General features: G+C 49.0%; 1 protein-coding gene across 4 annotated transcripts; it reads left to right on the forward strand.

Annotated features, from left to right (window-relative positions):
• The first annotated feature begins 1,749 nt into the window (after window positions 1-1,749).
• On the forward strand, window positions 1,750-26,415 carry LOC116947813 (vascular endothelial growth factor A-like). 4 transcript variants are annotated; one of them, XM_076071076.1, is made up of 9 exons: window positions 1,750-2,384; window positions 3,163-4,333; window positions 8,561-8,606; window positions 10,145-10,341; window positions 11,382-11,458; window positions 13,420-13,449; window positions 14,144-14,218; window positions 22,018-22,161; window positions 25,172-26,415. In XM_076071076.1, the coding sequence occupies exons 2-9, from the start codon at window positions 4,268-4,270 to the stop codon at window positions 25,188-25,190; spliced, it is 654 nt and encodes a 217-aa protein (XP_075927191.1). In that variant the 5' UTR covers window positions 1,750-2,384; window positions 3,163-4,267; the 3' UTR covers window positions 25,191-26,415. The 4 variants fall into 4 exon arrangements, with proteins under 4 accessions (XP_075927191.1, XP_075927192.1, XP_032819878.2 ...); XM_076071077.1 differs by having other exon boundaries at window positions 3,166-4,333; XM_032963987.2 differs by lacking the exon at window positions 1,750-2,384 and having other exon boundaries at window positions 2,616-4,333.
• Window positions 26,416-26,712: the final 297 nt, after the last annotated feature.

Here is a 26,712-nt window from a genome sequence, read left to right on the forward strand (position 1 = left end):
ATGACCTCACCCTAACACCACTCCGGCCCGCTCCCCTCCTCCGTGCGATGTTCCGGCCTTAATAGGTGCTCTCTAACAACACTCGTCTCGTCGTGTGTGTGTGTATGCATGCGTGCGTGTGCGCACGTGCGTGTCTGCGTGTGTGGGAGCGTAAATTCCAGCAGCCCAAACGAGCAGATTGATGGGGGGTAGAGGGGGTAGGTACCCTGCCGAGTGCAGTCATGTGGTGGATGGAGTGGACAAAACCTTTTTCTAAACACAGCGTTATCAGCACGCCTGTGCCGCTAACACAGAAACATTTCGGGTGGTTGAGAGTGCTCCCCGTCTGTCTACAGTTGTCGATTCCTCTGTACCGCCTGCCAGTCGGGTCACATTTTGCTTAAAGTTATTTCGAAGGTGACCTTAGGCAAAAGAGGACAACGACGACGCACGACTGATGATGATGGGGGGGGGGGGGCAGAATGGACAGAGGCTGCTTTGTGTTTTCTGTACGCGTGGTTTGTGTCTCTTGTTTGAAACTTGTGGTTTTACCGGGCCGTCACTATTTTTTGTTTGTTTTGATGGGGTCGTTTTTATTCTCATCACCTGCAAGCGAGCGCCCTCCCTATTAAGTCCAGGATGGGACACAAACAAGTCGTGGCCACTGGCAAGTGGTGGTGGCCCATCGGGTGCCCTAAGCAGACATTATTCTTCAGAATCAGAAGCTTTGTGTAGATTGGAAGAAGCCGATGAGCTATGAAGCTCTTTTTCACTGATGCCAAGCAGGGGCGGATCAGCAAGAACGATAAACTACTAAACCGTTAACTATTTTTTATTTTACCAGGTAAGGCCCACTGAGCTACAAAGCTCTTTTTCAGAAGCGACCTGGCCACAAATGATAGCTCAACGAAGTAGTATATCACGTAAAATTTTATAGCAGCCAAATACTAATTTAAAATCATGTTTCTAAATGTGGAGGGAAAAACCGGAGGACCCGGAGAAAAATCCAGGCGAACACGGGGAGAACATGCAAACTCCAAATATACAGGCGTCAGAGTCGGGATCGAAACCACGACCTCCTGTATAGCTGGCGAGGCACTTATCATCTCGCCACCGTGGCGTGAGATGACAGAAGGGATGTTGCTACGAGATGGGCGACGTGGATACGAGATGAGCCTGCAGTGAAATGAGAGATGTAGGCAAGAGATCGATGATCATGGGATGAGAACGGAGAGCTGCAAGACAAGGAAAAGATGGGAGATTCATTTTCTCGTCGTGTTAATTGGCTCCCTTAATGTTCAGTAGGATTTTAATTCGATCTGATATTTGTATCCCTATTGGTTCATGAATCCGGGTGTTCCCCATGGGCCACTTGTGACTCTAAGCTTTTGCTCAGTTCGCATTACGCTAACGCCACCGCTGCCCATCGTATCAAAGCTGATGTAAATATGCGACTCATTGAGGCATTCCTGTATATTGATGATGATGATAACGTACAGTCGTTCTTAATTCGCTGTTGGATGAAGGCATCCCTACGCCGTGTCGATCATTAGGTTATTAGCGTTGTTTCACAATACTTCACCACGCTGGTCAGAGCGAATTGGCGAAGCTGAGGGGCCCAAGGAACGGTTCAGATATGTTAGCCGTGTTCTTTGGGTATTTCGGTAAAGTCACATAGATAGTTTCAAAGAAAATACAAATATTTAGATAGGTTCAAATAATAGAAAATAAAAAAAATATTTTATTTGAACCTATCTACGTGACTTTACCGAAAGACCCAAAGAAAATGAATTCCTGCAGTCACGAAAGCTTTAAGTCAAGCTGTTAGCCGTGGTCTGGAATCGAACTCGGGGGATCAAATTCATAGTGCAGTGCGCTAACTACTGCGCCACCGATCCTTCCCTCCCCACCACCCACCGTTATTATTACATCAAAGACTGCTTCATTTGAGTTAAAATCCGGCCACTTGAGCACAAAGTTATTAAGAGAAACAGAGAGAAGGGAGGGAGGGCAGCAGGGAGACGAGGAGGGTGTGTTCCATGTCGTACGGATGGATGGAGGAGGAGGAATGGGGTGACAGCAATCGTTGTGGTGATGGTGGTGGTTGCTGTGTTTGTGTTGTCGGTGGGCGGTGTTCTGTGTATTTGAAGGCTGTAGTGGAGGAGGAGTGGGAGGAGGATTGAGTGAGGAGGGGAGGAGAGAGAGAGAGAGGTGTGGGCTGAGTGTCTCGGGGAATTTCTAGGGATCGGTTTTACTGCCGCACAACACTTAGCCCGGGATAGCGAAGTCAAATGCGCCCGTGTACGTCCTCTCTCTCTCCACTTGCAAGTCAATCAGCGCAGCGAGCCGGCGACGTGATTGGTGTTACACCATCGTCAGCAGCAAGCGGCAGCAGCAAACGGCAGGTCTTCCTTCATCGCTGTGTCTCCGCGCGTTGCTCGACGTCCGTTTTGGTCGGGCTTGAAATTAAATTCTGAACTCACGCAAGAGAGAGAGGGATAGACAGGGACTCCCGGTAGCACGTGCCCTGCGTGCAGCTCCTGTCAGCGTGAGTGGCCTGGGTATAATCCGGTGGGTGGGGGTCTGCCTGCCTGGGTGAGTAGCGAGGGGGGGGGAGATGACTGGGTGGGTTGATTGGTTGGTTTGTGCGTAGCTGGTTTATTGACTCATTGGCTGTCTGAGTTGGTGGGTGGTTTGAGTTGGTAGGTGGTGAATAACTGACTGGGTGAGTGAATTAGTGAGTGGCTGACTGACTGGCTGGTTAGCTGGATACATTGGAAGGTTAGGTAAGTGTTTTAGTGAGTGGCTGACTAGGTGGCTTGGTAAGTAGTTAGCCGCTTGGGTGGCTGGATACTTGGGTTGGTAAGTGTCTAGCTGGGTAAATTGTTGAGTGGTTGGGTGGGTGAGTAGTTGAGTGGGTGGGCTGGTAAATACCTAGCTGGGGAAATTGGTGAGTGATTGGGTAGGTGAATTGCTACAGTGGGTGAGGTGGTGAGTGACTAGCTATATTCGTCGGTGAGTAACTGGCTGGGTGAGTAGTCCAGTGGGTGGGCTGGTGAGTGACTAGCCGTATGCGTCGGTGAGTGACTGGCTGGGTGAGTCGTTGAGTGGGTGGGCTGGCGAGTGGCTGGCCGCGTGGGGTGGCTGGCTGAGTGAGTGGTGGGTGTGTAAATCCCCAGGCAGCAGCAGCAGCAGTCCGCCTCCTTCGGCACGTGGGACTGGAGGAGCGCGCGCTCTCGGGAGTCCAGGTGCCCCTCTCACCGTGGGTTCTGAGACCCCCCTCTGGAGCATTCCGGAGCGTTCCAAGGGATCCAGGAGTGATTGAGAGCGTCGAGGAATGTTCCAGAAGATAACGCGAGCGATCAAAAGTGTTCCAAAACCACAACCGAAGCTTTTCGAAGGTTTCGGCGGTGACACTGCATCTTCAATAGGTGCTTCAGAAGATACAGCGGCGTTGAAGGACGATTGAATGATCAAGGAGCGTTTCGGGCGATTCAGGAATAACGCATAAAAAGTGTTCAAGAGTGTTTTAGAAGATCCATGAGCATTCAAGAGTGTTTCAAGAGACACACCGGCCTCGGAAAACCTTCTACTGGATTAAACAAAAAATAAAGTGAATGGGGAGATATTGAAACGTCTTCCAGAGAGCACAGACGTATTGCGGAGCATTCCAGAGCGTTCGGGAGTGATAAGGAGGTTGTTCAAGAGGTCCTTCGGAAGAGTTCTCGAGCGTTCAGTGTTCGGCGCTACCAGCGAGCACGCGCGTGCTCTCAGCGCTCCTCTCAGATAGTCCAAGAGGAGCCCTCGCCAGAGAAAGGAAGAAGGCAGAAGACCCGAACTCTCCCACTTCTGCCTGCAGGTTAAAACTTGCTGCCCACGTGCTCCGTCAACCCCGCTGCTCTCCACGTGCTCCGACAACTCCGCTACTCTCCACGTGCTCCGTGAGGCCTCTGCTCCCCACGTGCTCCGTCAACCCCCACTGCTCTCCACGTGCTCTGTGAGACCTCTGCTCTCCGCGTGCTCCGTCAACCCCCGGACCCACAGACCCGACCCCTGTACGTGGCTTCGCGTGGATTAAATTAAACCGCACTCGACAGGGATCGTGGGTGCAGTGGCATCGTCGGTTTTTATTTTTAAAATGAACTCCGTCTTCGACTTGAAAACGATGGAGGTTTGAAATCGCCCCTGGCTACTCAACAAAGGCAGATCGACCGACGAGGAGAAGAGAGGAGCGAGCGAGCGAGAGAAAGAAAGGCTGATGCTGTGAGAGGAGGGATTGGAGCCAGGCATGGCTCACAGACTTTACGCTCTGCGAGTCGTACTGCTTACGATGCTACACGGAGCCGTGGCGCAGGTATGAGCAACCCTCCCTCCCCTATCACCATGGTTACTGCACACATACAATGGGACCTGGCCACATCACCTGGACATCTCTTTCGGTTTATCTCACCCGATCATCATCTTTGCTTGCCGCGAATGAACCGCAATACCTTGCCGATCTCGTCAAGGAGCGTAAGCCATCACGCGAACTCCGGTCGACCTTGGAGCGGCTTTTTGGATAGCCACTGAACATCGGCGGTCACCGCATGGTGCGCTTTCAGATGCGCTTTTGCGGCCGTCTGGAACGCTCTTCCTTCCTTGATTAGGAAGCCACTGGAGTTATGCATTTTAAAACCTAGATTGACAAACTCATTTCTTTAGAACTGCTAGTTTGTTGTCCTTCCCCCGCATAATTGGCTACGGAAGGTGCGAAAGAAGTAAAAAATACAGGCTCATATCAACTTGATATCCGATCTAGTTTTTACTCACCTGGCCAGCCAAACATCAATTATATATATTTGAAAAAAAAGTTACATCTGTTGTCATTCGCACTGCCTTTGGCGTGGGACTGCGGGATGTGACCTGGAGTTGTCAATGCTTCGTGACACCCACCACTCGTATGCGTGGTGGGTTTTCTCTGGGTTCTGTAGTACCCCCCCCCACGCGAATCTAAACACTCATTATAGTAGAATTGTAAGGATAGGTTTAACCCTTTTTGGCAATAAAAACTGAAAACTTTTGCAAGGAATCGTGTCTGCATTAACCACACATACTTGTGGTGAACATGCACAAAAAAAGCATGCTCTGGTAGTATATGCATTGTCTTTGAAACCGATTGGTCCACACCAGAGACAGCTTTCTTTAGAGCCTAGTGTCAAACAGTGTTAGACCAGAGGACGCCAAAAGTCGAATCAGAGCATGTATTTTTTTGTTTGCATGTTCACTACAAGTATCTGTGGTTAATGCAGACATGATTCCTTGCAAAAGGTTTCATTTTGGTGTTTTAACATCTTACCACAACTGTTTTATTTCCAGAAAGAGTAAAACCTATTCTTATATTTTGATACTGGCAAGGGAGGTCCCATGATGTAGCTGCTCGCCCCGATCTCTCAATGTCCTGATAGTGGCATTGTCTTTGTGCTGTTCGTCTTTTGGCGTCCTCTGGTCTAACACTGTTTGAGACTAGGCTCTAAAGAAAGCTGTCTCTGGTGTGGACCAATCAGTTTCAAAGACAATACATATACTATCAGAGCCTGTTTTGTTTGCATGTTCGCCACAAGTATATGTGGTTAATGCAGACACAATTCCTTGCAAAAGGTTTCAGTTTGGTGTTTTACCATCTTAATACAACTGTTTTGTGGCCAGAAAGGGTAAAACCTATTATTAAAAGTGATACCTGCAAGGGAGGTCCCATGATAATAGATTTGGCTAAGCATCTTCAATGTAGCAGGACCATCTCGAAAAAAAGAGTCTTGAGGCTCATTGAGGCTATACCGGATATATTATGGACATTGACATTTCTCTTTATGGTTTACCTACGCACGGTGCGAAAGAAGTTCAACTTACATACATATATACCTGTCCATGCATTGACACAGCTCGGCCAATAGAGGTCGTCATTGCAGCCGAGAGAGAATTACCACACTCCAAGCCGCGTGCGTTGTCCACGACACCGTTCAAACCTCTCCCCACCTGGACAGAATATTCAGTGTGAGAGCGCACAGCAGCGCGCTAACGTGTGCAAAAAGGACGCAGCCATTTGTGTAAATGCCTTCAACGGAAACAGCAACAACAAAAAGCCGAGCAACAGTTCCTGAAGAACTGCATTGTTGGTGGTCACCTCGTCTTGGGTCACGATTAAAATAAATGCGGGCAAATGTGGTCAACCTATCGACAGCAGCATTGATGCTGCAGTGATGGGCAATAATTAGGAGAAGATCGGTCTATCGTTGCCAATCACTGCGTCATCATCACTGCTGCTGCCAAATGTAAACGAAAACATGTTTTTTTATTTGACCAGGTAAGGCCCACTGATCTATGCAGCTATTTTTCAGAAGCGACCTGGCTATCACAAATGATAACTCAACGGAATGGCTTATCATCACGTGGAAATGTTTAGCAGCCAAATACTCTAAACGCGTATCGATTCCAAATGTGGAGGGGAAAAATCGGAGGACCCGGATAAAAATCCACACGACCACGGGGAGAGAGGTGCAGGCTCCAAATATACAGCAGCAGGCGTCAGGGTCGGGATAGAACCCACGACCTCCTGTACACCCCGCGAGGGAAATAACATCTCCTAGCCACCGCAGCGCCCCATCATCAACATTTATTTTGATGCTGATTGAAGACAAGTGGCCCAACAATGCAGTTTTTCAGCAAATGTTGGTTTCTCTCTCAATAACGCACAAGAGGCTGTGCACTTCTTACGCATGTGTGTGTCTCGTTTGAGGTCATACTGTAGTTATGTAATGGACGCGTCCACTCGTCAATTAATATCGATTATTAAGGCCGTGCGAGAATCGAAGTTCTTATTTCGCGAACATGTAAATCATGAGCCAACTTTTTACGTTTGAAAACAAATGGAGGTCGACTAAGCTGTGCAAACGAGCCAGACACGGACAACGATAAATAATTAACAATCAAACAACGGGATGCTTCATGTAGGGTACGTGCCTCGTGTCATCACGACTTCAGAATAACATTATTTTCGTGTCGGATAATTTTTGCGAGACCCATCACGCCGCCTGCATTCAGAGCTGCAAAGCGTTCACACTGAAATTCATTATTTGTGTCGTTGCGTGACGAAAAGCGATCTTCAATCGGCGACAAGTCCACCCCGCCCGTGTTACGCCGAGGACGTTGAGCGCAGTCATTTGTCACTTTTTTAGCTGAAGCCATCACCTTAAACTCAATTGTGCTTTCATGCCAAGCGAATGCATTTAAAGTTTGAACCCCCCCATCATCTAAGACGGTCCTGGCCACTGTGAAGGCCTTGGAGAGACCCATAGCATTACTAATGTGTCACTGTAATCATCATCATCATCAGGGGCGGAGCCAGGATTTCAGGCCGGGGTGACACTCAACAAATTTTAATTTGAATGATTACAGAGTTAGGCTGTTGAACTAGACGCCATCGGTTGGCGACACACTCTGACAATGCAGTTGCACGGAGTCCGCCAGATCGAGTGGCGTACACTTATACGCAGAATGTCACCCCTGTCACCCTCCCTGGCTCCGCCTCTGATCATCATCGTCTATTGTCTATCCACTGCCGGATTGAACATCACAGTCCTGTGGTGCCACAATCCATGCGGCTCCTGCACGTGAAGTGACCTCTGACTCCACCTCGTGAGTGGTCGTGCGTTCCCTCCCTTGGCTGCCACTTCTTCACCAGTTCCGTACATTGACCATCGTCCACTGTAGCCACGTGTCGTGCCCGAGACCACTAGCTTTTCCCTTATTAGTCAATATGCTGACATTCATTTGCTTTCTGATCCAAGTGTTTGTTAGTCTAACTCCCAGCATGCACCATTCCTGTGCTTTCTTGGTCACTTATTAGCCCCCTCTTCCATCTTTGCCATCGTCCATGTTTGTGCGTCGTTCATCAGCTGCCAATATTAATGTCAGCTGGGCCGTTGGTGGCTGTGCACGTGGCCTGTAATCCAGTGCTGTGGAGGCAGTGAGGGTTGGTGGCTCACCGCACAGATGTTGCGAAACTCCCTTGCCGTGAGCGTCGAGGAGGAGCCGTAGCCTTACTCGCCAGGATAAGGCGGTTCAGCTAATTTTAGACGAAACTCCATCCGTTTCTATCTGCATGGGGATCGAGTGTTGTCCCTTCGCACGCATGGTTTTTTTTCTCTTCCAGATGCTCCGGTTTCCTTCCACATGTGCAAACAACTCCTACATTGGTTGAAAAATGTTTTTAATATAAAAAACACCTGATCCAGGACTATCCTAAAAATGTAGAATTGAACTCAGGGTGGCTTTCCTGGATAAATAAGTAATTATTATAATATGCACTGATTAAAAAAGGTTGCTCCTCGTGCACAACTTGGTATGCTGCTCTTAATTTTGAGAAATGCGAATTACGACAATGCAGCAATCGAATACATAAATCGTGTAGCCATTACCATCATCAGTCAATGTTGTATAGCCACAAAGGAAAATGCCCATTTAGTTCCATCACTCAGCATAAAATATTTACGTGATGGTGTTGATGTGTGTGGTCTTGTATTTTGTCTGTGTGTGCTCGTATCAGCAGTCGTTTGACACAGAGGAAGTGCCAAGAGGAGGCAGCAATGACGGTAAGGAACAATTGGTTGCATGTGCGGTGTGTTTGATTCATAAGTAAACGCTCATTAATTGGCCAATAACACCTATATATAGAGAACCGCAGAACTTGGGCAGTTGTTGGCGTCGGTTCATCCCACGGCTTGTTTGTGGTTCATCCTCGTGACTCTGAGTCGTTCCCTCTCTTCCAGCTGAAACTTATTATTAATAGGTGCTCGCGAACAATACTTAACCCAACAGTCTACTTTCTTTAGTTTGCACACGCGGGATTGTGCGCGTCCAATCGGAATTGGTGGTGTAGTGTTTATCACACTTCGCTTCGAATCTGGCTACCCGAGTTCGATTCCCGTTCACGGCCAATATCGGTTGTGAATATATGAACCGGTCCTGGGCCACCCCAAGGTCGACTCAGCCTTAAACGAGAACCCGTATATAGATATCAGAACTAGGCAGTCGGTGTGGTGCTGGGCACCAACTCCTTCATATGCCGTGCCAACCTTCATCGGTACTCATTAACAGCACTTGCCCCTCCAGTCCGTCAAGGCTATAGGGGGGATCTTTGTTTGTGTTTTCTATGTGTGGGAGGCGGTGTGAGTATGAGTGGGAGGGTGTGGATGCTGTAATTTATATTGTTGCATATTTTCAATTCCTCAAGGCACGCTTGTGATTAGAAAATACTTCTTTTAAAGGACAAAACAAATCACACGAGTTACACTCAAGCTGAGGGTTAGGGTTGTGTGAGAGTTGGGCTCAGATTAAGTTCGGGTTGTGGTTGTGGCTAGGGTTTGGTTAGAGTTGGGCTAGGGTTTAGTTAAGGTTGTGGCTAGAGTTTGGTTAGAGTTGGGCTAGGGTTTAGTTAAGGTTGTGGTTGTGGATGTGGCTAGAGTTTGGTTTGAATTGGGCTAGGGTTGAGTTAAGGTTAAGGTTGTGGCTAGAGTTTGGTTAGAGTTGGGCTAGGGTTTAGTTAAGGTTGTGGTTGTGGCTGTGGCTAGAGTTTGGTTAGAGTTGGGCTAGGGTTGAGTTAAGCTTGTGGTTGTGGCTAGGGTTTGGATAGAGTTGGGCTAGGGTTGAGTTAAGCTTGTGGTTGTGGCTAGGGTTTGGCTAGAGTTGGGCTAGGGTTGAGTTAAGGTTGTGGCTAGAGTTTGGTTTGAGTTGGGCTAGGGTTGAGTTAAGGTTATGGTTGTGGCTAGAGTTTGGTTTGAGTTGGGCTAGGGTTGAGTTAAGGTTGTGGTTGTGGCTAGAGTTTGGCTAGAGTTGGGCTAGGGTTGAGTTAAGGTTGTGGTTGTGGCTAGGGTTTGGCTAGAGTTGGGCTAGGGTTGAGTTAAGGTTGTGGTTGTGGCTAGAGTTCGGTTTGAGCTAAGTTCGGGTTGGGTTGGGGTTGGAGTTGGGACAATTGAGTTAGAGTTGGGCTCGGGATGAAGACGATCACGGGCACCACCATGATCAGCACAACGACAACGACGTGGTGCGGTGACAACGATGACGACGACGTCGATTGTCCACGCTCGCGTGCACCCACCCCCCCTCCACGTGCCCCCCCCCCCCCACGCAGCGGTGCCGTTCCGCGCAGTGTGGGAGCGCAGCTTCTGCCGCGCCATGGAGGTGCTGGTGCCCGTGTCGGCCGAGCGACCGCGGGACGTGGAGCATCTCTTCAAGCCGCCCTGCGTGCGCCTCCTGCGCTGCGCCGGCTGTTGCGGGGACGAGCGGCTCCAGTGCTTGCCCACGCGCACGCACAACACCACCATGCAGGTGCGTGCCCACACACACAACACCACCATGCAGGTGCGTGCCCACACACACAACACCACCATGCAGGTGCGTGCCCACACACACAACACCACCATGCAGGTGCGTGCCCACACACACAACACCACCATGCAGGTGCTTGCCCACACACACAACACCACCATGCAGGTGCTTGCCCACGCGCACGCACAACACCACCATGCAGGTGCGTGCCCACACACACAACACCACCATGCAGGTGCGTGCCCACACACACAACACCACCATGCAGGTGCGTGCCCACACACACAACACCACCATGCAGGTGCGTGCCCACACACACAACACCACCATGCAGGTGCGTGCCCACGCACACAACACCACCATGCAGGTGCGTGCCCACACACACAACACCACCATGCAGGTGCGTGCCCACACACACAACACCACCATGCAGGTGCGTGCCCACACACACAACACCACCATGCAGGTGCGTGCCCACACACACAACACCACCATGCAGGTGCGTGCCCACGCACACAACACCACCATGCAGGTGCGTGCCCACACACACAACACCACCATGCAGGTGCGTGCCCACGTGCACTGCAAAAGACAACGACCCTCCCCCGGATAGCCTTTGCGAGACTGTTGGGGCAATTGCTGTTAACGAGCGCTAATAATTATCTATGAAGGTCGGCATGGAATACGACGGGGTGGGAGGCAAGCACCACGCCCAGCCGCCTTTGTCTTTCTAGTGGCGACGTAAAGGTACTCGATGAAGACTGAGTCAACGTAGGGGATTCCCAGGACCAGTGTTCACTGCACAGAGCACTAACCACTACAATACCGATACACACAAGGGTTCACACACGGATACACGCAATACCGTCATACAGGTTTGTACACGGCTGTAATATACATGCTATATAGACCCATGCTGTCATTCCTAGTGCTGATACTGTTGAAGATGCTCTTCTTATTCCTGGTGCTGCTAGTGTTGGTGATGCTGATCATACTGGTGGTGCTGATGTTGCTCGCTGGTGGTGGTTGCTGATGTTTAGATTCTAAAGGTGAAGCCGCTGCATGGGCAGTATTTGGAAGAGATGACGTTTGTGCAGCACAGTGCGTGCGAGTGCAGGTGAGTACACACAAACACACGGATACACACACAGGTATACAACAGGTGCCATTCGCCACTAAGTGGTGGTGACGTCACCGTAGCACTTGTGCCAGGCCACATGCAATTTGAGGTCACGCGAAGTGTAACCTAAAATTACATTGGCAGGAAGGTCATAGGACAGACTCAGGAATAATGGGTTGACTGAACAAGGTGACTGGCAGATTCACCATCTGTGCTACCAACTGTGCCAACTTGCTGCGTTTAGCTGCCCGGCACACCGCCCCGTTGTTGTGAGCGTCGTTCCTTCGCCCTCTGTTGTTGTTGGAGGGCGACTGCCTCCAATTGAAAGGTAGCATCTTCTTACGAGCCTCCTCCGACAGAGGCCGATCGTGACACCGCACGTTTCAAGGCACGATGCCTTAACCCTAATCCAACCCAAGATGACGTTTTGCAAGCGTAGAGAGGGGAAGTGCATAACTACGGCTGATAAGATCCAGAGCGATGTATTCAGTGATAGGTCAGGTGGCTTCCACACGGTGTAACGCAGCCGATGAAAAAAAACGTCGCTTGACTGATACGGAGTGAGACCTTGGCTGCCAAACTCTAGCCACCGTTCCTTCCCGATCCACCAAAAAATACTGCTTCGTTGGAGTCAAGACCCGGCCACTTGAACACAAAGCGAATGAAGAGAAAACAAGAGGGGGAATTAGGGAGGATGCGGCTTGGGCTCAGGGTGTGTTCCGTGGTGTGCGGACAGGGGAGGAGGAGAATGTGGCAGAAGTTGCGTTCGCGGTTATTGCATTGATGGCAGACAAATTCACAGTCCAGGGCACTTTGCACGGCGTCACCGATTCACCCCCCCCCCCCCTCATTGAAATAATGTTAATCAACATTGGTATAATAATAAGAGCAATTATTTATCCAGAAAAGCCTCACATTGAGTCCCAAGAATATGTTTATGCTGGTTCCTGCACTGGCATGTTTGGCCACTGTCTCCTATTTTTAAGTGGTTTTTGTTTTTGTTTGCGAGTGGAAGAAAACTGGAGTATCTGGAGAAAACCCATGCATGTAAGGCGGGGGCGGGGAACCTTTTTTTCTGCCAAGGGCCATTTGGATATTTACAACATCATTCGCGGGCCATACAAAATCAACTTAAAAATTAGCCTGTTATATTTGGTCAAACATTTAATTAACTTGCCCCTAATGTGATGGCTGGAACTGCTTCTCTTTGGCGAGGCGTGTGATGTTAGCTGGTGTTGATGATGTTGCTACTCGCAACTGCTTTTCCAGGTTTGCTCCTAGAGTTATTGAATTTCGAGTCCCGCCTGCGGTTGCCTTGGCAGGGCCACACCAAATGATTTCGCGGGCCTTATACGGCCCGCGGGCCAGACGTTCCCCACCCCTGATGTAAGGGAACACCACTGACAAAAAATGTGCCACAGTGAGTGTTTTGAATCGATTGGCTATCAATACATAATTAAATTTGCAAAACGGTCAGACAATTTCAACCAATCTCTTAACTACCTCACCGCCATCGTTTATTATTCATACCACGACCTTCCACGCAGTACATCTCGAGGAGCCGGAGCAAGAGGGGGCATTTGAGAATCTCGCTCAGTGAGCAAGTGGTTGGACACCAAACACTGCTCATATCCAGTGCAGAGGAGACAACACAAACACACACCACACGATGTTCATATGCAGTGCAGAAGAAACAACACTCGCACACAACACGCGGTGTTCATATGCAGTGCAGAAGAGACAACACACACACACACACCACACGATGTTCATATGCAGTGCAGAAGAGACAACACACACACACACAACACGCGGTGTTCATATGCTTTGCACAAGATACAACACACACACCACGAGAACAGGCAACACTGAAAAGCCAAACTGTGCTTTGACAAACCCACTCCGTGACACTGCCGGCATAACGACCTCTACATCCTGTGACCCCCCACCCCCCACAGACAAGTAACGAGCAAAGGAAAATCAGAGAGGTGAGTTGAGCACTGGGGTCGGGGAAACAAACGAAAACACCATCCATCGCAGTGTTTGTTTTAATTATAAAGAGTGCACCGTGATGTACTGGGCCCCGCTTTGAGAACGTGGAATTTCCACGCCTGGCCTCAGGGCCGACGGTTGCGATGAGCCGAGCACCGCCACGTGTTCGCTCAGGGGGGGGGGGGGGTGGGGGAGGGTGTACACACACTTTGACTTCGCGATAAAAAAGTAGCTTTTCAACTCACAGCAGCTTTGGCAGCTAAATAAAACTCCAAATTAGAAGGAATGTGCTTTGCATGTCTGTGAGCGAGTCTCTTTTTCGCAGCACTTAGTTCAGTAATGTCTTCTTGGCGTACAGAGTCGAATCCGAACTCATCCTGACTGGAATGAATCAAGGACCTAAATTCCATCTCTGAGAATTCAAAAAACTATATCAGATTGACCTGTCAAGCGAAGAACATTACTGTCTGTAGCAACATAGTTGGGAAAGTGTTGCCCTCCCCACTCACCCCTACCCCCGGCGTAGATAAGAGGTGACTTGCAGAGATATTGGAAGTAGTTCTGCGATACCCGCTTCCGTTCTCTTACACCGGTCGCACAGCTCAGCGACAGTTCCAAACGGACTCTTCGTGATGAAACCCGGCCAAAGGGGACGTGAATCGCGGCGTTCAATTATTTTCCTCCGTGCAGAGCGCGGGAGCCTGAATCAAGGAAAGAGCGACGAGAGAGGAGGAAGGAACGGCAGCGGAAGGAGGGAGCCAAACCGTGAGTCCACCCACAGCGGGTCAACGTCGCCGCCTCCACCTTCACACTCTCGGAGCAGAAATTGCAAACGCTCGAGAGAACATTTCCAACGCAGAGCCACAACTTTCTTTTCGTCCCAGGATTGTTCATGTTGTGGCTTCTGAATGTGTAAATGGTTGGTTAGGTAGGTAGGTGAAAGGGTACGGAGGTGGTTAGGTAGCTATGGGGTTGGAGAGGTAGTGGGTAGGTGGGTAGCAAGTAAACTTGGTAGGTAGGTGGGTGGTTAGGTATGTCGTTTGATACAGTCCCTGTGATCACTGTTACGTTGCAATTGTGGCTTTATTTTTTTGGTGATTTGGAAAACCTTTTTTTTGGTTTGGACATGTTTGTTTTGTTGTAGTACGGAGTTAGACTGATGGCCTTAATCTAAGTTTTCTTGTGGTTGTTGTTGTTTGACTTGCATCCCACTGGGATTTTTTGCACACAGCGTTGGTGCTTTTTTCAGGAATATTTTGCTGTTTTTTTCTTGGATTTTCTGTTTTGCACAGTCACATAGTCACTTTAAGATGTTTTTCTTGTTCGTGTTTTTGTTTTTTGTTTGTTGTAGTTGCACCCGATTCAAGAGACGAATGGCTCACAGGGCTATACCAAAATAAATAAACTGAAAAAAGGGTAGGATAGTAGGTAGGTTTGTGAGTCAGTAGGTAGATAGTTGAGTAGGTGGATGGGTAGATAGGCAGGGAGGCATTTTGGTTTAAAGCAGATGAGAATGTCTTAATTTGAAGCTTTCGTGACTGCAGGAATTCATACTCTATAAATAATAGATCACTATTATTTATTTTCCTATCTACGTGACTTTACCGAAAGAACGAAAGAGTACAGATCAGACTGGTCAACAAGGCAACACTTACATACTGCAAGACATGCACACATATCTGTATCGTCATTAGACCCAGCAATAGCGATTTATAAGGTACGAAAACCGTCCTACAGGTTGCCAAATATAAATATAGATTTTTTTTTATGATTAAAAAGGCAATGAGAAACATTTATTTGGTAGACACATTTGGCAATGCACTACTGTGAACATTTGTTTTACATTTAAACTGAGTGCGGAGCAAACACGTGGGAATATTTCGTTGACTTTCGATTTTTTTTCTGCTCCAGCTGTTGTCGTGTGATTTGCCACGCTCATGTGTGTGGTGTGTGGTGGTGGGGGGCCCAGCTAACAGCGGTTGAGCGAACCGCCTGGCAGCGAACTGGGCCCCCCGGAATGAGACCCTCGGCATTCTCTCCCCCCCCCCCCAAGTGTCAATTCGCAGCTGCCTGCTGCCAACGGAAGTGCGACTCGCGGTTGCTAGGATACAGGTGCCACTGTTGTCAAAGCAACACGTCGCACAATGACATGTGTTGCGTAGGAATTGAGGGCCCCCCCTCCCCTATGATTTAAAATGAGATGGAGCGGTGGCACAGCGGTTTGGCACGCCGCGATACGAACCTGGCGATCTGGGCTCGATTCCCGGCCACCGTGGCTAACGTGAGCGATATCCGAACAACCGCTCCTGGGCCAACCCCTCTTTTGCCAACCTTCAATGACCATACTTCCCCACGATGGTCATCGCAGGTTCGTGAACCGGTTCCTGGGCGCGTATCCTTCACCAAGCCGCACTGACAAGCGTTCGTGAAGTATGGTTAAACAACCCCCATGGCTGACACGGTATTTGGAAGGCGTTCATCCTAGTACAGTATGTTCTCCCATAACGCGTGTTTTCACAGCGTGAATTTGATATAACCCGGTGAATGTATTCGGGAACCCAGGTTTTTATAACGCGGATGCGAATCGGATATGACTCGACTGAGTGAACAGAACTGCGTCACGCGAGTAGGAATAAGCAGTTGTCCGGTTGCCTTGGTGTAGCGTCGCAACAAGGCATTGGGATACTGCTGGATGCTTCTCGATGCTACTCCCCACGCGCCTCAGTCTTTGTTCAGCCTGCATACGCACCTGACGTGTTATCGCGGACTGTGCTTTACCCTGTTTTATATATTATTTATTTACTATATCATTTATTATAGCGCGATTTTTCCATAGCGTGGTGTTCTTCCGGAATGCAAAAAGCCGCGTTATAGAAGAACAGACTGTATTCGATTGACTAACAACTGTAGAGTTATCAATGCTTTCATTGACAGAGGGTGCAGAAGCCCACTGGGTCAGTTACATAAGACGTGGTACTCTCACTGTTATTCGCAGTGGAAATCAGAGTGGCCATAAAATTAGGAAGCAATTTTAACTCCGGGAATTTGTTTGCATCTGGTGCCAGGATCTAAAACGGGTTGCCAACTTGGCGCGCCCGACACGATCTGCCTGATCCGCTCGGCGCAAACCTCGGACCGCTCGTCTGGGGTCTTTAGCGGAAATTCTCGCCGACGTTCCCCTCTGTCCTCGATGCCCAAGAACAATAAATCCATCGCTCGCGAGGCCCATTGTCACTGAGGAGCGACGCTAAGCCCGTAAAGCAGATGAACGGCCGCGATGTCAGCTGCTTTAGCCGACGCGTCACGTCGGACAAAAAGTAACGGCGCGGGGCTGCTCAGAAGGCCGGAACAGCCCACGGAAGAAAAAAAAAATCCATGCGTACGCGTGGTTATCGCACGCCAAAAAGGGTTTCATCAGCAAACGGGTAACGTGACGTTTCAGGCCACGCAGGAACAACGTCGCGTGGGGCGCATGGAGCGTTGACGTCGCGCGTAACGAAGTCGTCGGGAGGGGAGAGGCAGTGGGGCGGTGCGCTGACTTTTAGCGCTGGTTTTTTTGGGGAATCTTTTGGGGCGCTGGGTTTTTTTTTGTCTTCAAGCTTTGGGTAACCCTCTGATTGTTCCGGCTGCCTTTCCTTCAAGTTATTCCCATTGGTTCATATTAGATCATCGTTACCCCCCACTCCCCCCGTTACAGCGTCACAAGAGGGTTAGGAAGGAATGCATTCACGGCTAATATGCCACAAGCACTGTGGATCTGAAAGGGCTCCGCGATCCACCAGAAAAGCTATGACCCGACCAACAAATTACCCCGACGGGTGTAACCGCCGTAAAGTACTCCGGGGTGGGGAGCAGTGTTCTTCATTGCCCCCCTGACGTGCGGCACCCGGACAATACACAAATAGTGAGACTCCCCCACGCACCACCACCATCATCATCATCATCGTGCTGCTGTCAAACCCAACAATGGTTTCACTGATGATGGGTCTTTTTTGGCGAAAATGGGCTCGCCCCCCTTTTCTGTAAATTCGCGAAGAACGCTGCTCTGGAGAAAAACAGCGCGAGCGCCATCTGTTGGTGAGAGGCTATCTTTGTTTTTCAACGTATGGATTCTTAGTCGGGGATTTTTTTGTTATTTGCCATATAAGCCGTAACGAGGATCGTCGTTTGCCGATGTTGCCGTTCGTTCTGATTTGTCCTGAGATGCACGGCAAAATGTGATTTTGATCACCCACCCACACATTGGTCACCGGTACATAAATGCTCTCCAAAAGTGGGTTCAGGTTGCAGAGGTGTTGTTCAGTACAGCGGTAACGGCAGCGTGCACGTTTTATTATCTTAAAAATAGATTTGTCTAGCGGCCTTATTCCAAGGCGCTATGTAGGTGACAGGAGAAGAGGCGGAAGAGGTTAGCGAGGGGTTGGTGTAGTGATAGGGGTCGGGTTAGTGATGGGCGTAGTGGTAGTGATAGAGGTTGGGTTAGGGATGGGGGTAGTGATAGGGGTTGGGGTAGAGGTAGGAGTAGTGATAGGGGTGATAGGGGTAGTGATTGGCGTAGTGGTAGGGGTAGTGGTAGGCAGTGCCGGATTATCCTAGTAGCAAAAGTAGCATATACGACGGGCCCCGCACTTTCAAGGGCCCCGCGCTAAATGCTTTCAAGCTATCAATTCCGGGTCAGTGATTCTGCACTTGCTCTATTACTGTAGTACTATACTGCCTTCAACTTTTATGAACGACCGGGTGTTTAAGGTTAGCGATTTGTCGTATTATCTGGCTGTATAGCAAATGAAAAAATACAATTACTTTACTATGCAAGTAAAAAAAAATGTGTTTTAATATTTGTTTTTTTTTTATGGCCCCTTTATAACACGTGCTACAGGTCCCGCACGAGCTTAATCCGGCACTGGCGGTAGGCGTAGTGGTAGTGATAGGGGTAGTGATAGGCGTACTGATGGGGGTAGCGATAAGGGTTGGGGTAGTGATAGGGGTAGGTCTGGTCGTAGCTGGATGGGCTCGGGGAGAAGAGATGAGGATTGTTTTAAGGGAGGAACGTAAGCAGGTTAGCGAAGGCGATTTTGCAAAGAGTCCGGTTCATGAAGTGGCTGAAACCAGTTTATCAGCCGTTCTTACTGCCGAATATAGCGGTCACGGCGCAACAAATATATACTAGTTGACTGTCAAGCACGTTTTTTTGTCCTGTATCCCTCATTCCTCCCACAGTGGCCCAAAGCGTGTTGTCCCTTAAAGGACAACATCCGTTTTTGTACTGCGCTATCCTGCTGCTGTTGTTGTTCCCAAAGGTCAACAGTGCAACGAGAACGGCAACTGCTGGGTGGGATGGGCCCCACACGTACGGCCGTTTTGTCGATCCACTGCTGGATGAGGGCTTTCCGCACGCCAGTGAGCGTTATACACCGGTTTGCGAAGGCGGGGAGCGTAGGCGTTGGAGGATAGTATAGTACAACAACAAATTTTGCTGTGTTGACTCTCTGCTGCTCAGCATCACACCGCAGTCAACGTGGTAAAACATATATACTGTACTTGCAATCTGGTTGTTCCTTATGCCAAATGTTTGCGGAAACCACCTTTCCGCCAACGTGACGACTCGACGCTTATCCCCAACGACGATGCAAATGTACAATGAGATCACAGTAAAAAAGAAGAGTGCCTCATGTCGGCCACCTTGAGACTACTTCATACACTCTGTCCTCTCCTCTAACGCGGTAGTTGCCTTCCTGAACACCGCGCTATGGAAACAAAAAAATCACAGTCCTCGTGAGATGTGCACACAGGTTGAACAAAGACTGAGGCGCGTGGGTAGAGCATCTCGAAGTATCCAGCAGTATCCCAACGCCTTGTGTGACGCTACGCCGAGGCAGCCGCACAACCGCTTATTCCTGCTTTCGCGACGCAGTTCTGTTCACTGCAATCGCGTTATATACAGGGTGTTATAAAATAATGGACCCAATTTCAAAGCAGTATATTTCACGATGGCAACATGTTACAATTACACAAAAAGTTACAAACGGTTTAATGGGTAATGAAGTTTTACTAACCATTTTATAAATGCTCTATGTGCCCTCCACCTGCTGTACGGACAACATCGAGAAGATAGTTGAATTCGTCCCAAACGCCTCTCAAAGTGTCTTCTTCCACTGAAGTCACCGCTGCCGTGATTCTGTTTTTGAGGCCATTCAGATTAGTCGCTAATGGTGGCATAAAAACACCACGGTCTTTTGTGCCACCACGCTCTTTGACATTGGCGGATCAATGCCAAAACGCCGTTGAAACGCACGCTGCACCGCAATTACGGATTCAGTCTTGCTTAATTGCAGAACGCAAAACGCCCCTTGTTTTGTGGGGTCGCCGTCTTGCGAATGACCGAGGCTAGGGGCTGTTTGTGCGCTGGAAGAGGCATCTAGCGGTAATCATTTTAAACTCTATGCCCCGCCCTTTCAAGTGGTAAGAGTTTCATTCGTGGGCGGTTCGTGGTTGCAGAGATATAGCGATTTCAAATCGGGTCCTTCTTTTAAAACACCCTGTATATAAAGTGTTCCTTAATACATTCATCATGAAAACTCTACGCGTTATAGGACAACTGACTGTATTTGGATGACCAAAGGCTTTGCCTGGTAATGCAGGCGTGGAAGCTGCGAGGTGTGGCCAGGCGATGCCGTGGCTGAATGTCACCACCCTGCCCGCTGCCACCTATCCCTCGCGTGTGTCCTGGAGTTTCTCCAGATCCTTCAGCTTTCTCTCACATTAACTTAGCGGCTCGTTCGTGGAATTGGCCAAATATCGAAATGCAGGACCCTCACATATATATGAAAGCCTTGAGACTCAGTGAGGCTTTTTTTGGGTAAATATAATTCAGTCATTCGACTGTTTCATCAAGTTCTCAGTTCACTTTTTTCATGTTTAACCAGGTGAGAACTCAAGAGACCAGGATTCGTCTCATTTGCAATAGTGACCTGGGGTCTGCTAGTTGGGGGAGATGATTGCTACGTATAATCCCAATTGAGTAATTTACGGGGTAATGTTGACCCTGACGCCTACACACTTTGCCAATGACGTCAGGACAATTTCAACATTCACGATGTACAAACCCAAGGTGTCTTGGAACGACGTGTCTCTCTCTATTCCCGGGAGCGGTGGCACAGTAGTTAGCACACTGCAGTATGAACCCCGCGACCTGAGTGAGAGCCAGTCCCGGACCTCCCATAGGTCAACACAGTCTTAAATAAATACTGCACAGTACTTGTTTGTAATGCCGGGTAAGCATCAGAACTAGCTACGCCCACCCTCTCGTATGCCACGCCGGCCTTAAAGGGTGCTCGCAAACAAGCACTTGCCCCAACAGCCTATGTAAGCTATACACGGGATCTTTTGTCTCTGTATAAGTAAAGGTGCATCCCTGCAATTTCTCGCGCACGGCAATGCTGGCGGAAAGGGCGTCCACTAAAGAGCCCCTTTTGATATTTTAGCCGATGTTTCCATGAATGGCCAAGACGTCTTGGAAGAAGTGGCGAGCCACCCACACGTTGCCTCACCGCACGCGACCTGCCGATCATCTAAAACTAAACACTTTTATTTTATTTTACCAGGTATATACTGTAGCTCCTTTTAAGAAGCGACTTGGCAAAAAAATGATGGATCATCGTGTTGACATTTATAGCAGCCAATCACTCTAAACCCGGATGAAAATCTACACGACCACGTGGGAGAGAGACATGCACACTCCAAATATACAGGCGTCAGAGTTGGGATCGAACCCACGATCTCTCCTGCATACCAAGCGAGGTAGTTAACGTCTGTCCATCAACAAACTGTGGTGAACCCATCCGTAATGCCGGGTGTACGGAGGCAGCGGAGGGGGATTTAATAGGAAGCGTGTCCATTGTTCCAGCTGCCGTACCGGAAAATCAAAATTAAACCATGCGACATCTGCATTGCAAGTCAAGTGTGCCACACCACCAGTTTCACGAGAGCACGTCCCAGTGTGTGTGTGTATATATACACGTAACATTTTTAGGCGAAATCTGTCAAATAGCAACGCTGGAGATAATTCCACAAGGTGATCTATTTATAGATAGCCCGCGACGAAATGATGTGACGCGAGTTCAGAGGTGCGAAGCATCACACACAGCACGTGGCACCAACCGTGACGTGCGGTGGCCTTCATAGATGCTCGCTATCAGCAACTTGCACGTAAAAGTCTGTTAAGGCGAAACGGGGGCCGGGGGGGGTGGTCTTTGTCTTTGCGGTGGCGAGGTGGGGAGCGCACTGCGCGCTACCCGCGTTCGATTCTCTCGCTCACGGCCACAAACAATCGGTGGGCGAACATCTGAACCGGTCGCGCGCCTCGCCTAAGGTCGACTCTCAGCATCATAATGAGTGCGGTGTGTAAACATCAGCGCTGGGGAGGCAAAGGCGGCCGGGCGTGGTGCTGGCGCGCACGCGCACCACCGCGCGGACCTTCGTAAGGTGCCCAATTCGCTTCACAGCACTCGTCCCGACCACTGTTTAAGGCTTAACCGGTGGAATCTTGGTCTCTGCGTTTCTAGACGCAGCAGCAGCACGTGCCCCCCGTGCGTCGGGCGCAGGCGCAGCCTCTTCTCGCAGGACCCGAGCACGTGCGCGTGCACGTGCCTGCTCCCCACGGCGCGCTGCCTGCAACGCGGCCGCCTCCTCAACACGAGCACCTGCAGGCGAGTTGGCGGAGCGGGCTTCTCCTCCCTCGTTCTTGCCTCCTCCTCCTCTCCTTCTTCCCCCTCCTCCTTCCCCTGCCCCCTCCTCTTCCTCCTCCCCATCCCCCCTCCTCCTCCCTTCTACCCCCTCCTCCTTCCCCCCTCCTCCGCCCTCCTCCTCCCCCTTCCCCCTCCTCTCCCTCCTCTCCCACCTCCTCTCCCCCATCCCCCCCCCAGCCCACCCCCAGCCCACCCCCAGCCCACCCCACGCAAATCCTCCCCCTCCCCGCCAGGCTCTCTGGGATCCTCACCTCCGCCACCCACCCACGCACACCACAAGTTCAAAGCGTGCCCCAAAAAATCAAACTTGTAAGTGGCCCCTGGGTGAGTCGGAGGAGGCTCAGAGACGATGGAGACGGCATAACTGCTGAGGATCGCGCAGTTTATAGACACCCTGTGGTGTACGCGTGGTTGATTTTGACCCATGCTGCGAGGATATTACAATTGGGCTGTCAGTTGAATTGTATTTCCCCCCCCCCCCTTCCTCGTAGCTCGGTTGCCTGGGCCTCCTTTTGCCCCATGGGTTCCCGGGTGCAGTTGCACAGCCTGCATCATCTAGAGCAGCGAGCGGTTCTTCACATTTACTGCAGACTGCACCCCTTTGGTTCTTAGAAAGGGCATCTCGCACGCCCAGGGAGGTGCGTGCATCCCAGGTTAAGAATCACTGCTCTTGAGCCACAACACCGCAGGAAACTTGCGAATAAACTGGGTTCTCAGTTGAATGGAGTGAGTTGGGAATTTTACAAATTTAGTTTTTTTTGCCATGGGATGGACTTTACCGTCTAATATGGTCACAATTAAACAGGCGTGCACCTTGTGTGAATAACGATGCCTACTACTGAAGTGACTTCAGAGGTAGAAGTTCTACTGTGCTGTCATCTTCTGAGAACATTCTCTGACACATGCCGATGACACACTGGTCACTGCAGGGTTCCGAATCGAATTGTCTTCTGAATGATGCAACGAGGGCAAATGAACCTTATGGCGGTACCCCGGGGTACCATAGTACCCCATCTCTCGCATAATGTCCGTGATGCAGTCATTTTTAGTCTGCTGATAGTCGGCGATGCGGCAATCGACTCATCTCGACGAGCTGTACACGATGAATTATTAAAAGTAAAAATTTTCGATAATGGATTTTTTATGTTAATGTTTGGCGTTTCGACATCGCGGAGTAGCACTGATATCGGATTGATTGGTACCCCAGTCGCGGGGTTAAGTACACCCCTGGAAAAAAATGTGTCCTAGAAATAAAATATTTAATTGCTTCGGTCATTTTGTATTATTTGGTACCCCGGGGTACCGCCATAAGGATCGATTAGAAAACCCCCTTTAGCTTTAGCCACTCTCACCTTATTGGTGATTGGACAAGAAAAGTGGGGTGGGCGTGGTCACATTGCCTAGCCCTTTTCTTTGTAACTTTTTTCTACAATGATCCCCTTTGATCACGAACAGAAGTGGTTCTTAACCTTTACAGCAGCCTGGCACCCCTTTGGTTATCAATCGTTCAAACGTGTATGATGTTAATAGATGCATAGGTTTGATGAAACAAAGTATCGATTTCAAGCTTTCGGTAAAGTCACGTAGAAGGGAAATATTTTTATTTTATTATATTAATTTTTTATTATTATTTTATTATTTCCCTTCTACGTGTCTTTACCAAAAGAACCAAGAAGATGAAACAACGTGCCCGTGCTTAATTTGTGTTACCTTCTAAAAAAAACATCCGGCACGTTTCGCACCCCCAGGGGGTGCACGCACCCCCAGGTTAAGAACCACTGACGCACAGCAATTAGGATAACGATATAGCCAAAACTAAACTTTTATTTCACCAGGTAAAGTCCACCGAACCGCGGGGCTCTGTTCCGCGCATCGAAGTGGCTTATCATGCGGGCATTTGGAGCAGGCAAATAATCAAGACCCGCGTTTTTTTTACGTAAACGAGAAACCCGGAGGAGCGCGGGAAGCACATGTATACTCAACACTACTTACAGCCGTCAGGGTAGAGGTTGAACCAATGTCATCTAGCAACTCAGGCAAGGGCGATAACATTCATGATGTCACGGGGGCAACTGCATCGTTCTTCATGGTTGTGCTGTATAGCCCTGAAGTGTTCAACCCGAAAATGAATCGGTGCAATACCAGGGGCTGTAAACAATACTATTTACTCCAGCTCTCAGTCAACGCACCGGTGGATGAAGGTCTCCCTATGCTGTCGGTCATGGGGGTTGTTTGACCATATTTCACCGCGCCGGTCAGTGCAGGTTGGCGAAAGGGGACACGGGGGTAAGGGCCGGTGCTGATGTCACTTGCCACTGATGTTAGCCGTGGTGGCTAACATCAGTGGGTTTATAGTGCAGCGCGCCAACTGCTGTGCCACCACTCCTCCAAAAACGTTTTTTGATTCATGTTTATTTTGTTGTAGTACGGAGTTAGACTGATAGCCTTAATCTAAGTTTTCTTGTTGTTGTTGTTTGACTTGCATCCCACTGGGATTTTTTGCACACAGCGTTGGTGTACGGTGCTTTTTTCAGGAATATTTTGCTGTTTTTTCATGGATTTTCTGTTTGCACAGTCACATAGTCACTTTAAGATGTTTTTCTTGTTCGTGTTTTTGTTTTTTGTTTGTTGTGGTTGCACCCGATTCAAGAGCCGAATGGCTCACAGGGCTATACCAAAAGAAATCAACTGAAACTGAAGCACATAACGAAATGCAATGCAAATTCAGTAGCCAGAGCAGAGCGATGCCATTTACGGGGGTATAATTTCAAATATTTGGGAATTAGTTTTTAATTTGCAGCTTTTTAGGTACAGTATGTTAGAACAAAAACACAGGCAAATTTAAAACATGGTTGCATAAAATGAATACATTGTATCGTGTCAATTTTCTACAGCTGCAAATGCGTACTAACGTGTCATATCCTGGGTGTGTTTGTGTGCACGTGCGTGTGTGCTTCGTGATGAATCACAGGTGCGAGAGGCCCAGATGATCATTCCCTCCATCTGCGCCTCACTCTCTCTCCACCACAATTTATAAATATATTTAAGCTGCCAGAGAGAGCAGGAGAGGGTGGAAGACTGCCCGAGAAGGCATATTTATTGCAAGGGCAAAAATAACTTTGATATGATGAGACTGGATCATCAGGCACCTCCTGAGCCCTGACAAAAGTTGTTAAATCTCACTACTTTGCAATTGAAGATATTGTGCTTCTGGGGCAAAGGGACAAGAGGGCCTGGATGGTACACGGGACCTCTATGACCCATGGGACCTGGATGAGAATTGGGGTGTGGATGAGCATTGGGGGCTAAAAATGACCCATGGAGCCTGAGAATTTTCGCCTGAATGACAATCAAGGCATGAGAGCCATGGGGCCTGAATGAGACTTGAATCCGGAGAATTGGGACCCCGATGCGGCCTAATTAACAATGGCATCTGAACAATAAGGCATGGATGAGAATTGGAGCTTGTAATAAGCCATGAAGAATCTCCCCCCACCCGCCCCTGATAAACAATGGCATCTGGATGAAGAATGGCGTCTGGATCAAAATTGGCATCTGGACGAACAATGGGGTTTGGATGACAATCGGCATCTGGATGAACAATGAAGAACTGGATTAACGAAATTCAGAGAGGCCAGCATGTGAGATGCGGTGTGGAGCACCCGGCCCATGCCATCCATTGAGTGAAAGATCATAATATGGACTTCGAGACTTTCAGAGGGGTCTGAGGGTCTGGCACAAGCATGTATGTGGCTGAACATTGATTATGGGACTTTGCGAACGATGGACAAATGGAAGGCTACGGTTTTTTTTTTATATCTGACATGCGTCCTGTCCTTCTCGACTGGAACATGGAGTTCCGGGAGGGCTTTGTAACAGCTGGGTGTGGGGTCACGGGAGGACACTGGGACTCGTGTTGTCCTCTCCAATTATCCCACTTATGTCTGTTACGATTCCTTTACCCCTCACACCACATCGGCATCCCACTTCCCTCCCTGATTAAAATATATATACATTCAGGAGCTTACGATGTGCAGCTTTATTTAAAATTTACGTCACCAAAATAATTATTATTTTCTCCTTAAAAAAAAGAAATGATGATTGTTATTCCACAGAATTATTCCACTCCCACACATCTCCCAGCACGTCCACCCACACACTTCCGCACATCAGCATTGTAAATAATCACGAATAAAAAAAACGTGTCTCCTGAAACGTGAACCCTTGCGTCTTGTTAAATGGTGCCTATGTGGGTTAATCACCGTGACTGCCATCATCATCAAGACCGTTAGTTATCAACTTCCTCCATTGTCATCTTCATCACCACCATCATCACCACAAAACACATTCATCATCATTGTAGTCACCCACTACTGCCATCATGACAATCACCATCATCATCAGCATAACCATCACCACCAGCTTCATTGACCTTTATCTTAAGCAGCGGTAGTAGCAAAACCATCAGCCTTTCTGTACTTTCAATAACTGAATATTGTTATCATTAGCATC

Source organism: Petromyzon marinus, chromosome 31 (assembly GCF_048934315.1).
Source record: "Petromyzon marinus isolate PM22_M1 ecotype Great Lakes invasive population chromosome 31, UKy_Petmar_22M1.pri1.0, whole genome shotgun sequence".
Classification (NCBI taxonomy): domain Eukaryota; kingdom Metazoa; phylum Chordata; class Hyperoartia; order Petromyzontiformes; family Petromyzontidae; genus Petromyzon; species Petromyzon marinus.

Excerpts from the sequence above, each read along its gene's own strand:
- LOC116947813 (XM_076071076.1), top strand. The coding sequence starts at position 4,268 with ATGGCTCACAGACTTTACGCTCTGCGAGTCGTACTGCTTACGATGCTA. Across the intron at positions 10,342-11,381 it reads CGCACAACACCACCATGCAG|ATTCTAAAGGTGAAGCCGCT; the intron begins GTGCGTGCCCAC and ends GCTGATGTTTAG. Across the intron at positions 13,450-14,143 it reads AGCAAAGGAAAATCAGAGAG|AGCGCGGGAGCCTGAATCAA; the intron begins GTGAGTTGAGCA and ends TCCTCCGTGCAG.